The 13,805-nt window shown below is 43.3% G+C and overlaps 1 protein-coding gene across 14 annotated transcripts in view; it reads left to right on the forward strand.

Annotated features, from left to right (window-relative positions):
• The window catches only part of SOX5 (SRY-box transcription factor 5), a 913,923-nt gene that overhangs the window by 692,258 nt on the left and 207,860 nt on the right, over nt 1–13,805 (forward strand). For 11 of the 14 annotated variants that reach the window (XM_075602880.1, XM_075602877.1, XM_075602886.1 and 8 more), the window contains one exon: nt 1,236–1,467. In XM_075602880.1, the coding sequence (XP_075458995.1) occupies nt 1,237–1,467 (231 nt within the window). In that variant the 5' untranslated portion in view covers nt 1,236. The remainder of the gene's footprint in view (nt 1–1,235; nt 1,468–13,805) is intronic. The other 3 variants (XM_075602884.1, XM_075602885.1, XM_075602892.1) reach the window with 1 other exon arrangement.

A 13,805-nucleotide genomic window follows, 5' to 3' on the forward strand; every position in this document is an offset into this window, starting at 1 on the left:
CCATCCAACTCTAGATTAGTCTTAGCCCTTCCACACAGGCGTAGAAAGCAGCTACTTTGAGCAGTTATTACTGTGGGTTAAGGTCAGTGCATTGAATGTCACATAAAATCAATGGCAGATCTTGTCTGTGTTTTGAGACTATGTTAAGTTATATTTTCTCTAACGACAAGAAGCTGTAGGGAGCTAGACGTATCCTCAGATATTCTGCCTCGTTATAGAGTTTATTCTATTAACCTGAGCATGAACTGCTGCTTTTAGTTAAGTATCTTGGCTCTGCTTAGGAATATACTATAATAAGGGATGTTAGGTGTAGCTGTAATGTTCTTTTTTAGCAAATTTAACCCGTGTAGATCTTTTGGATAGTTGAATCTTTGTCACAACAGCTTTAGATGATTACAGAGTGTAATCGAAGATATATATTTCAGAATCCATCTGAATGTGTACACAGTGCACTACTATTGTAGTGTAGGATATAATTATACAAGGACTTTGTTAACAAGCTAATGTTCCTCCCATACATGTAGCTGAACTTTGTTCAACATAATTAAATGAACTCCATTGTGACTGTGCCACTATATTTAAATATTCACGCTATTCAAAAGATACTACTTGTTAACTAAAATTGTTGCAGCTAGATCACTGAATATCATGTAGGTAAATATAATCTGTGAAATACATATTACTTATGAGCTGTCAAAACATGTCAAGAGCATCTTCCAAGTGCCGATGATGTCTATCTGTAAGTGGTGTGCGGCACTATTAATGGATACTCTGTACATTCACTCATATCAAGGATCCAGTTAGTGGAGAGACATAAATATTTTCCATTAGTAGCTGAGATTATCTCCACGCAAAATGTTATTTCTAAATCAAGGTGTATGTACGAATGTGTTTGTCTCTTATAGTGACTCAAATATGACTGTATAAAATGTAACTAGCATTTCCCAGAAGAAGGCCTCTAGTGGATAATGTTGTATAGGTGAAATTTCTCATTTTAGAAGCCAAAAAGAATGCGCTATTAGTTGATTATTCTCATAACAAACAAGCCGTGTTCTGTTGCTACCTGCTTGGCCATTGTTCTTGAATGTGTATGCTTTGCAGTGGTATTTGGATGGTTTCCTGCTTGCTTCAAGCACAAAAAGCCATTTCTGCTACAATGGCCCCTAACAACACAATGACGGCATTAAGGATTTATGTGGAGGTTTCATTATTTTCTCCTCTTTTGTTCCTTCCAGGATGTCTTCCAAGCGACCAGCCTCTCCGTATGGGGAAGCAGATGGAGAGGTATCCATGGTGACAAGCAGGCAGAAAATGGAAGACGAGGAGAGCGACGGGCTCCCAGCTTTCCACCTTCCCTTGCATGTGAGTTTTCCCAACAAGCCTCACTCTGAGGAGTTTCAGGCAGTGTCCTTGCTGACGCAAGAGAGTTGTGACCATAGAAGTCCCACATATCAACACCACACAATGGTAGGTTTTCGCTCAAGATGTCTTTTGCTCTGCCCGTATTTGACCTCAGTGCTTTTACTGTAAGTTTTTCTAGGCGCCAGTATCACAGGAATATAACCGTCTAAAGTGAACCAAAAAAAACCATGCCCTATTTTGACAACACCATCAAAATGGCCCCATTTACTGAGTTATTCTCCCATCAACCTGCCTTTGTGGTCTGCAACATTAGCTTCAGGCTAACCACTGGTGATATTGCGGGTATTGAACATTACAAATGACAATAACACATTGCTGTTGACAGATGGTTCTAAACAGCTGCAAAACAAGTTCATATTTACAGCCAAGTTTTCTTTCCACGGTTGGTCATTTAGCACTACTGGTCATTCACCATATGGGTATTGTAACACCTACTTATTTCGTGATGTAGTGTCGCCATTGGCAAAAGAGTTCAAGTCTACAATAGGTCAGTTGTAGATAGGTTGAATTGCATTGGTCTAATAAACATGCTTTGCAAGAAATGTTATCAAATTTTTACCTTGTTCATTCTTCAACAGTAATCATTATTTAAGTTTGAATTTACTATTGTGCTGGGTTTCATCAGCTGTTTATCCTCGGCTATTGGTCATTATTTACATTTCAGTTTTACTGGTATCCACCGTGTTTACAATAGATTGTCGCAATATTTACTGTGCAGAAAACTGTGGACACTTAGAACTTCTGTGTCTATTTCGGTAATAACATGATTATTGTTTTGGGGAATATAGTCTTCTGTTCTGCACAGAAAACGGTGATTATTCCTCTACGATGTTGAATGCAGTTAGCTTTACAGCATGGCAAATAGATTTAGGAGGATTCTGCTAAATCTGGCTTACAAACCATATGTGCAAATGTGGCGGCATGACATGGTGTTAGTGGGCAGCATAATCCCCCACACACCATTTCACACATTTTATCTTTAAACTGATGTTTCTGTGAAAGATAGGCATGCTTATCTAAAACGAGGCCGGCATGATGATATATTTGTGTTTTGGGGCTTTTATGGCTAGTTATGGTGTGTCATGCAATGATATTATATTGTTACAAAGATGGCATTATAAACACCATCATGAAACAGCACATGGAAGCTGTTTCTGCAGATATAATCCCAGGCTTTTAATGATGGCTAAGCTGATCTATGTGTGTCATGAATGAGAACTGGGAAACTAACCAATTGGTCGAGGTTCCAAGCACTATGAGGACACTATGATATACGCGTTTGTATAATGAAAGTTTTTCTGGATTTTTTTATTAACCTATATTGTGAACATATAGTTTAGTGATAACGATTGCTGTTATTATGTTACACCCGTGTGTACATCCTATTCGTATCGCTACTTCATGGACATGTAAAGTTAATATGTTCAGCATATTGACTTTGTACAGAGATATTATGGCACGGAAGGAGTTGGCCAACTTTATTTTCAGACGTGCCTATAAATGGGTGCACAATATTTAGTGGACCACTGTCCTACTGCCCCCCTCCTCTTTCACTCACCCCTCTTCCTCTCACTCTGCCCTCCTCTCTCCCACCCACTCAATCCCCTTCCTCTCTCATTCTCACCTCCTCTCTCTTCCTCCTCCTCTCTCTCTCTCCCCTCCTCCTCTCTCTCCCCGCTCTCCTCTCTCACTCCCCCCTCCTCTCTCTCCCCCTCCGCTCTCCCCCCTCCTCTCTCTCTCCACCTCCTCTCCCTCTCTCCCACCTCCTCTCTCCCTTCCCACCCTCCTCTCTCTCTCTCATCCACTCAATCCCACTCCTCTCGCACTCAATTCCCCTTCCCCTCTCAGAATTTTACCTGGGGGGGGGAGTTAGGAGGGAGGCCTCCGGTCCCATCGTGCAGGGCAGCTGGGGTGCCACAGGGGGGACTCGTGAGAATACCCCACAAAGAGAAGTGGCTGATCCCCGAGTATCGTCACGCGGGCCACGGGTTGGCCACCCCTGGTCTAGAGGATGGGTGTAATTTCTAGGCCAGCAATATATTTCTGCGAGGGACTCCCAATTTGCTAGTCCCTGGCATGGAGACCCTGCAAGAGGCTACAAGTTGTTTTTGTAATAACTGGATGTTTTGAGGGTATTTTTTTTTTTACAAATTCTGCCAAATAATTGAGTTTCCTGCTTAAGAGACAGATACGTTTAGTTTATAGATGTGTGGAAGACTAAAGCCCACACTTATAAGGTAGCACTTGGGCTCCAGGTAATGAATTTCTGGAATCTTTTTTTTAATGTGAATGCTTAGAGTCCCCCCCCCCCCTTTTTTGCTTCTTTTTCAATATATTGTTAAGTTCCCATTTCTATCACTCAACATCTCGCTTTTTGTAGATATGTCTCTATTTTGCAAAACCTACTTGATAACGAGAAAATAGCCCCTTCTTATTAACGCACTGAGTAATTGGACGCCAGGCGCAGATTTACTGTAGCAACCAGAACACAGTGTTACCCACTAACTGCAAAATAACGCTGGGCCATGGCGTGCGCGCGTCAGAGCGCAAGTAGGCACGCGCGCCTGTCGCCTGAGAGATGTGTGGACTCCGTTCACACGCGACGGGGAGGCGTGGCCGTGACGTCATCATGCTGGTTCACCCTCATTTGGGGGAAACCGCGGCCGTCTGCTCAAAATCCGCATAGCGCGCAGCATGGCCGGACTGGTGCACTTACATGCATTTGTTTGTGCCGCATGCGCGGTCGCGTGCACTATGTCTGCAGCCTAAGACTTGAAACAGGAAGAAGACACATAACGTGTTCTCTGTTTTAGACGTGTTCTCTGTATTAGACATGCACTCAGTTGTCCTAGAGCAGGGGTGGGCAACTCCAGTCCTCAAGGACCAACAACAAGTCAGGTTTTCAGGATACCCCTGCTTCAGCACAGATGCACCACCTGTGCTGAAGCAGGGATATCCTGAAACCCTGACCTGTTGGTAGCCTTTGAAGACTGGAGTTGCCCACCCCTGTTCTTGTGTGACTTTGCCAGTATCGGCCTAGGCTACGCTTACAGTGCCGGCGACATCAGGCTGTGGTCGCTGGAAAAATCAAATTGAGATGACTTCCAGCGATCGCGACCAAGCCGTCGCGTCGCGCTTACTATAAGCGCACGCGACAATGCATTTATTTTTACGCGCCGTTGTGTCGCTGTCGCCGGCACTATGAGCGCAGCCTTAGACAGGTGGCCTGCGGCTCTTAGCTTTAGTAGTACCAGTAGTACTGCAGTTATGCCTTTCAGGTTCCTCTTGACGCAAGGGGATTACTACTCTTTTCACTATTATTTTAACAGTTCTCTATTAAAGGCAATCTCCAGTCGTTTCAGAGATTTCATTACGTTAATCGGATAACAGTCTCAAGAGGCCATGCACAACACTTGTTTTTGTTATTACACCTGTTTTAAATGAGTACGATGCTTCAATAATGTGCACAGAACGAGTAGACAGCGCAGTGAGTGTTATGCGCGGAGTTGTTTTTCATCCATTTCTCCAATCCGTATAATTTAGCCTGGAGTGCCTCATGATCAGTGCATTTTCACTTGCATTGCTTGGCCAACTGAGCTCCAACGAAATGCGCTCCGAGCATTCCTTTCATTTGTAACCAAATGACTGCGTTATCCCACAAAGAGAACTCAAAGTAACTGTTAGTTTCTTGCAGAGCCCACAACGACCGCCCGTCTTCCCAAGCCCTGATTGTTCTTAACGGAAGGGTGAACTGTTTCAAATGTACACCGTGCGCAGGAGAAACGGGACGGCTGTTATGTTTCGTCGTATCTGGCAGAAAAATCGCTACATGTTTCATTGAATGAAATTGTGAGCAATTATAAGTCTGTCACAGGAGATTATTACATGGAAGAATTATCTGATAATATAATAAATGTTCTTTGGAACCGGTGACGGCGTGATGACCTCATCAAGTGCATAGTTACACAATGGCGTGTAGCGCAGAAGATTATGATGTATTAGAGAGAGAAAGAATTATGATACAAAAACGCTCACATCAAATGTCTCGTGATAAAGGCGGTCGCTAGGAGGATTGGAAAGACAAATTAGTAAGAGAACGTTTCGTTTAGGAGTGGGAGCAGCTGGATCAACGCGTTAGCAATGATGCAATCAGACCGCGGCGTTCTCGTCTCTGCACGTTTCTGCAAAAGGAGGACATTTTGAACCCACACTTTAAACTCAAATTTTATAGTAATCTTAATGTTTCAGAATAGATTACAGCAGCAGGAAAGATGATCCAGGGCTCCACGGGTTTTTGCAAAAGAATGTATTCATAATACACAATGTTTCGGCCTGTTATCAAAATCTAACACCTACTAGTATTTTTAAATACATAAATCTGTTTGTAAACGTGGTGCGCTGATTCTTGGGAGGGTTCGGACTACTCGTCACTGTCCGATGTCACTGTCTGATGTCACTATCCGATGTCACTGTCCGATGTCACTGTGTCCAGCAAGTGCTTGTATGGTCTCAGTCTCTCCCTCCCCTTCACCTAATCTCTATATTCTCACTGATAAGGGGAAAGAAAACACTTCATTGACATACACTTTCCTATTCAAAGGTCCCTAAGAAATGAAACTTCTATTTTTGGCAAATAAAGGACAAATCAGACAAATCTTGGCTCTTAGCATTGTTATATTTGTTTAGGGAATACAATTAGGCTGGGAAATTCTTTACAAAAGATTGCTCCCTGGCTGTTTGGGATTACACTTTTTAAACTAAACCTTTTTCTCCGTTGTACTACAAGTTAATGTCGGATTCACAGCAGTTCTGGGAAATATCCCAGAGCCGCTGTGTCTAGTAATAAACACATTGCAGCCCCGATATGTGGCAGGTCCTCCTGCACGGAAGAGGTTAAGGATAATCTTTGAACAGAGCGTAGAAAGGCTTTGAAAATGATCAGACTCCGGAACACAGATCTCAGGAAACATGAAACATGGGTTTATTCGCTCACACTGACAAGTTAACACGCCAGATTGAAAAATCCAAGCCGATATGCAAGCGGGATCAATGGATTATCTGAATACTAAACATCTTCTCTTGGGGAGGTGATGGCCCCACTGGCGTGTGGAAGACGTTACCTCGTGCAGCTTACTGACGATCTTTTTCTGTGCCTGACTGGCAGTGAGGTTGAGAGGAAGAGAGAGATTTACATGAGAGAACTCAGGGGGCTTTGTCACGGCAATTGTATAAAGTGATATACAGTGCAAAACGACTGGAGCATGTCCCTGGATAGCAGGCAGTTTACAGCCTCTTGGAGCAGAGATTACTGCTTTATCTTGTCATACTAAATTAACGTGGCAGCACACTGTTAAACAGTGGTGACCTCTTCATCTGTGGAAATTGCTGCCTAGAGGAGAGATGGTATTTAAGAATGTATCTTTCTCTCCTCTCCCGCCTGGCCTTTTTATTGTGTATGTAAATATATATTATATATATTTATTGTTGTTGTTGCTACGGCTCTCAGGCATTTGTGGCTTTGACCATCAAGAATCCTTCATTAATACAGAAAGGCCTCTTAAAGAAAGGGGGAAACATTGAATAAATAGTTACATGGATAATTGGACATTTGGGTCCCCATCACTGCCTGGTCTCCTGCAGCCTTTCATAGTCATTTTATAAAGTGATAATAAGCTTCTGTTTGTGCATCTCTTTATGAATGTGTTGCTAGGAAACTACCCAGGAGGTGGCTGCATAAATGCCTTTTATAACATATTTTAAAATACTTAGTAAAAGGTGGTGGTTGGTATATCATTCCAAGTTATTGTTATACATATTTTTTTAATTACTCTTCATTTTGGAGATTGACAAAGCTTAGCTAACACTACAGCTAAATATTGAAATGTGGATTCACTCACATACCCAATTGTTTGGTTGGTTATAATCTGCATAGGAATAATATCTAAATGACACATAGATATTGCTACATGTACCTATGTTTTTGACACGATGGAGAGGCTCTCTGTTTTTGTTTTGTTGCATTGACACCGCTATAATAAAGCTGTATAAATGTGCAATATTATGCAGAATGATTTTCTAAGGTCTCCAATCCCACGTCGTGTCCGATGTTTGTAGAAGAAGAGTTTAGTAGTAGTGCATACTGAAGGATGGAGAAGTGTCACATGAGCATTGGGTGCCACTCATGTTCCAACTCTGTCAATATGGAGATGACATAATTTAAGCACAAGCAGGCGTATCAACTCAGACTCTTTTGGTGATCAATTGGTTCAAGAAGCGTGCGGAAGGGTAAGGGGAAACTGATTACAGTGTATGAGGGTGTTGTTTGATTCACCATGTACAAGTCAATTAATGACCCCATTCATTAAATAATGTACAGGTAGTCCTCGTTATCCAACGTTTCACTTTACAACGAATGGCATATCCAACGCTTTACAATGCAATACTAAGGGCCGTTTTATGACGCCTGAATGCGTTATCCGACGCACACCGCCACTTATTAACATGGGACTCACTTTACAACGGTTTCACTATCCAAGGCTACTTCCAGAACGGATTCCGTTGGATAACCGAGGACTGCCTGTAGTGCAGAAATAGATATTTAGGTTAGTTAGAAGCTGAAGCTATATTAAAAAAAAAAGTATTTAAGCAGGAATGGAAAATCCTGGGTGCCGGGACCCCTAAAACTTCCCCCTCCCCCCCCCCCACATGCGCCTGTGCTGACGACCTGTGGCTCACCGAGCACGGATCTGGAACGCTGGGAGTGGTGGTGATTGACAGGTGGTCACTGCTGAACAGCTTAGTTTGAAGAGCAGTGAGGAAGGAGAGAACAGTCACCGGAGGCAGAGACCGCGTAAAGGTTTGAGGTGGAGCTAATCGACATGGACATCCACGTGGACATCCACGTAGGATAGCCGCAACAGGTTCTAATGGGAACGGTCCCTATCTGAGGCCTTCCCTACAATACTGCTCTTCAGGTGTTTCAGGGCCTTGGGGCAGAGTTCTGGCCTAGTCCAGGGGCTTACTGGCACCCTGGACACATCCGTTCTCTCTGCGGCCCTTGCTAGACTGGATATCCCTCCAGGTCCTGCAGAGAATATCCTTGTTCCCCGTCTCTCTATGCAGCGATAGAAGTACATAAGACAGTATAATATTGGTAGTGTAGGACCTGCTGGAATGGGGTCACCGTGACGTGGGTGTGTAGGACATGCTGGAATGGGTTCACCGTGACGTGGGTGTGCAGGACCTGCTGTAATGGGGTCACCGTGACGTGGGTGTGTAGGACATGCTGGACTGGGTTCACCGTGACGTGGGTGTGTAGGACCTGCTGTACTGGGGTCACCGTGATGTGGGTGTGTAGGACCTGCTGGAATGGGGTCACCGTGATGTGGGTGTGTAGGACCTGCTGGAATGGGGTCACCGTGAGGTGGGTGTGTAGGACCTGCTGGAATGGGGTCACCGTGATGTGGGTGTGTAGGACCTGCTGGAATGGGGTCACCGTGACGTGGGTGTGTAGGACCTGCTGGAAAGGGGTCACCGCGGCGTGGGTGTGTAGGACCTGCTGGAATGGGGTCAACCCTTATAAGCAAATCCGCTGCTGTTCACACAGCTTTTAAGCACAGCATGGGATTAGATGCAAAGACCTTGTAGGTATTATCAGTGTGAGGATGGTTGTACTGGCGTTGCCATTTTCAAGGCTGGGTAGGTTTACCATACACATTTTAAGTTCCCATTTTAAAACCTCCACCGTTAGCATGTAGCCAATAAATATAGCCTCCAGCCTTGAAAGTGGCAAAGCCAGTACAACCAACCTCAGACTGGTGAGACACACAAGGTCGAAACAGCTGTCTGTGAGTGGTTTGACTGGCTTTGCATCTAATCCCATGCTGTGCTTAAAAGCTGTGTGAACAGCAGAGCATTTGCTTGTAAGTGCTCCATGTAAAAAATGGATGCTGGGTGATAATGGTGAAGGGCAGGGTTGCAGACCTGTCTAAGACATGTGAATGTGCTCACACGTGCAGGTACTTAATATTCTTTATTGGATATTTATATTCTTTATTGGATATATACACACGCACATACACGCACATACATACATACATAAACACACATATTAAAGAGCTGTTTAATAATATTCATACTTAAATTCTAGTAGGACGAAATGAATGGGACATAAATGCTTTAAAATTATAAAAAAAAATAATTAAAAAGATGAAGCATAACTCTTGTAACCTAATACCCTGCCTTTGTGTTCGCACTCTGTGTGTTAGGAGTGTCTAAGTGCTCAATAGGAGCTTTTTAATTATTTTTCTCTGTTTGATGTTGCTCAGCATAATGAATGGATTGCAAACGACTTTGGTGGAAACCCTCCATGCGCTTTAGCTCAATGATACCTGCTCCGTTCTTCTGTGGTGATTCACATTTAACATTTGCAAACTAACCTTTACTAGCTCAGTACAGCTTGGCCATCACCAGTTGAACAAATGTGAGTTTTGCCATTGGCTCAAATTGCCGTTTACTGGAAGAGGTCACTGATTTCCCGCGCTCTTTATTTGTAATCGCGGCGCAGTATATCACTATTTAGGAAAATATGTCATCCCATATGTCACACAAGCGTTTGTATTTTTACAGCCCGGTTTATTCATTGTATGCTTTGTGAGCTAAAGTTTCACAATGTGAAAAATGTGTCTGGTCTTATAACTAACACATAAGTTCTGGTGGGTGAAAAAAGTGACAAACATCCGGCAAATATAGCATCCCGCATACGGCAAATACAAATACACATGTCTCCGACAGGTCTGTAAGCCTGTCTTTCCCCATTATCTCTTAGCATACAGTGCTTCCACTGCAGCCAGGGATTGTGGGTAACGACATGCAGATGAGCACTCACACAGTGTCACCTTTTGCTTGAAATCCATTTTAACATGGAGCCCTATAAGCTTTTATAGTCGAAGAATGAGCCACTGATTTGGACCACCTGTGCTGAAGCAGAGACTGAGCCATCTGTGCTGAATCAGAGACTGCTTGAGCCACCTGTGCTGTGGCAGGGACTGATTAAGCCACCTGTTCTGAGGCAGGGATATCCTTAAAACCTGACCTGTTGGTGGCCCTTGAGCCACTCATGGTGTATAACCCAGTGTTTCACTAGAATATGTATGACCTGTAAAGCAGACGGAAATGGCACATTGTGTTAATGATTATTGTTATAATAAGCTCTACTTAAAATATATATATTAACATCAGTGTTTTTTTGTATGGAGTTACATGTTGTACCTGCTATAGAAATCGGCCAGCCCTGTGTTTGGCAATGCCCTTCTAATTTTGCTTGCCTTTTATGTTCCTGTGTTTGGTTCAACATTGTCACTTTGAATTAGATCTGGGTAAACAACACAATTATAGAGAGGCCATTTAATAGGAGACTGATAGAGGGGACGCATGGTCCTCTGTCAGCTGGCATGGGACTAATCGTTCATTTCATTTAGGTTTAGGAGATGAGCAGTCCGCATTGGTAAAATGCACGGAGAGACCACAAAGTCCACGCTTAGATATCATTAAGATAATGCCAGAGAGTACACAATTCATTTGAAAAATATTACGGAAACCAACCACGTGGACTGTTCTTTGTTCCGCGTTTGTATCTGTTTACCTGACTTGTTTGCATCGTAAGCAAGGATGCAATAGTCAAGTGAATATTTAATAATAATTCTTGTATAGCGCTTTAGCTTTACAGAGACATTTTTGCAGACACAGTCCCTGCCCGGTGGAGCTTACAATCTATGTATTTGGTGCCTGAGGCACAGGGAGATAAAGTGACTTGCCCAAGGTCACAAGGAGCCGACACAGGGAATTGAACCAGGTTCCCCTGCTTCACACTCAGTGCCAGTCACTCTGTGCCCAGGACATACACTGGCGACACACTTTATTCGAGCTCGGCTAGTACCACGAATTCGGGTATACCCGGGTGTATTGAGGTTTGTGACTGTTTTCTGCCCGAGTGCATTGAGGTATTTTCCAGGCAGGGATTGAAGCATTTTATTCCCGCTGGCTGCAATACTGCACAGTATATATATATATACTGCATTACAATTCATGAATTTATGCCATCTGGTAGACACGCGAAGCATTGCAGCCTATTAAATCCTAATCATTATCATTTAACAGATCAGCCACCCGTCAGCCAGGCATGAACCCAGGCTGGGAAGGCAAACGCAACGGGGCTTGTCAGAGGTGAGGAGCGGCGCATTCCTGGTATCTGCCAGGTACAAACTGGGTATTTGCTCGAATAAAGTGTGTCGGTGCAGTACTTGAAAACGAGAGGTAACTCTCAATGTATTACTTCCTGGTAAAACATTTTATAAATAAATAAATAATAAATAAGTCAGTCGGATTATCTATGTGCTCTTTGGCGAACTACAATGTTCTTTTTAGAGAGCAGGGGTTTCCTCCTGGCTATCCTTCCATGACCACCATTCTTGTTCTGTCTTTTTCTGATTGTTGAGTCCTGAATACTCACATTCGTCTGTAGATCCTTGGATGATACTCTGGGGTTCTTTGTGACTTCCTAGATGATTTGTCGGCTTGGTCTTGGAGAGACTACCGCTCCTGAGTAGAGTGACTGTGGTCTTGAACTTTCTCCATTGGTACATCTGTCTGAGAGTGGATTGGTGGAGCCCCAAATCCTTAGAAATGGTTTTGTAACCCTTTCTAGAAGGATAAGCACCAATAACTGCTTTCCTGATGTCGTCAGAGATTTCTTTTGATGATAGCATGACATGTTTCCACACACCTGCATGGTAAAAAGTCTTAATATAGGGTGGGGCCTCTCAAACTCACACCTGAAGATCTACCTAATTATTTAAACACCTGGTTCTAATTATCCCCTTTAATTTAGCTGATAATACCAGGGTTTCACTTACTTTTGTACATACCCTGACTCGTAATTACCCATTGTTTGTCTAATTCATACCTCATTTTGTTTCAAAAGACATTGAATTATTGGTGTCTTTAAACCCTATTGGATATTTAAGAAAAGACTGGTTTAAATTCATGAAGGTTATCCTGGAAAAGATATGGAATTTCCGTAATTATCATTGGGGTTCACAAACTTTTTCTCGCCACTGAATAAAAACATGCAATATATGTATATAATATAAATAAACAAACAGTACATTACAATCAAAATGAAGATACTGAAGCTGAGACAGTGAACTAGCAATGCTAGCAACCTTTCGAGATCACTGATAATGAAGCTTCACTTTGTGATCTTGCACAAGAACCCTTCATATTATTATTTCTAGCTAATGCAGGGAATCAGGCTAAGAGGCCATCATATGAAACAAATAGATCATTATGGGTCACAGAAGAGCATGTGCAGAACATTTTGCTTAGGAAAATGAATGTAACCCCTTCATGGCTACGTGGCCCAGCGATGCATTGCTGAACACCGGATACATGAAACAGCCAGTGTTGACACAATATATACTTAATGGATTAGATCAGGGGTGCTCAATTCCAGTCCTCAAGCCCCCCAAAAAGTTCAGGTTTCAAAATATCTCAGCTTCAGCACAGGTGGCTCAATCAGAGGCTCAGTCAGTTTTTGACTGAACCACTGATTAAGCCACCAATGCTGAAGCAGGGATCTCCTTAAAATTTGACCTGTTGGAAGGGCTTGAGAACTGGAGTTCAGAACCCCTGTCTTAATGAGTAGTGGACTTTGGCACAGGGCAATAGTTTTTAGTCTTGCGAGTGGCTGCGTGGAATGGAACAGAACGGCTCTGAACGCACAACTCCCCCTACAAAAATGGATAGATGACGACGTAGCTACTAAGTCAGGGGGACCCTGGAGGGCCAGGTACGTCTATAGGGCGCTCAGATCAAAGAGTTACATGAGCAGTCCACCTTGCCCTAAGGTGGGATGCACGGGGTCTCTGGGACTGAACCGCGCTCATTTAAGCTCCGGAGACCCCTGTTTCTCGAGATACTTACTGGAGAAGGTGTCGCCGGTTACTTACGGGTATTTAAATCCGGCACGTCGCACCGACCAATAGGGCGTGGTGACAGAGGACATCGTAGCTTCCTATTGACCCGCGTAACGCAGGGATTTTTTATGCCACTTAGTGTACCCGGGGATTGTACTGGTGGCACGTTTCCCGGTGAGTATTTCAGCAACCATAGGGATCCCCGGAGCTGAAAAGAATGCGGGTTACCTCCAGAGACCCTCCCCCCCCCAAAAAAAACCTACAAGCAGGAGGAATGGCTCACTTAAGCAATGATTTTCTTAGTATATTTGCTAAATTAAAGATAAACTCATTGTATGAGACGTTTGCCCTTTTTGTGAATTTATTGTAACATGCAAGCGCCAGTAGAAGCTTTACATAAATGTTTGG

This window comes from Ascaphus truei, chromosome 5 (assembly GCF_040206685.1).
Source record: "Ascaphus truei isolate aAscTru1 chromosome 5, aAscTru1.hap1, whole genome shotgun sequence".
NCBI classification, from domain to species: domain Eukaryota; kingdom Metazoa; phylum Chordata; class Amphibia; order Anura; family Ascaphidae; genus Ascaphus; species Ascaphus truei.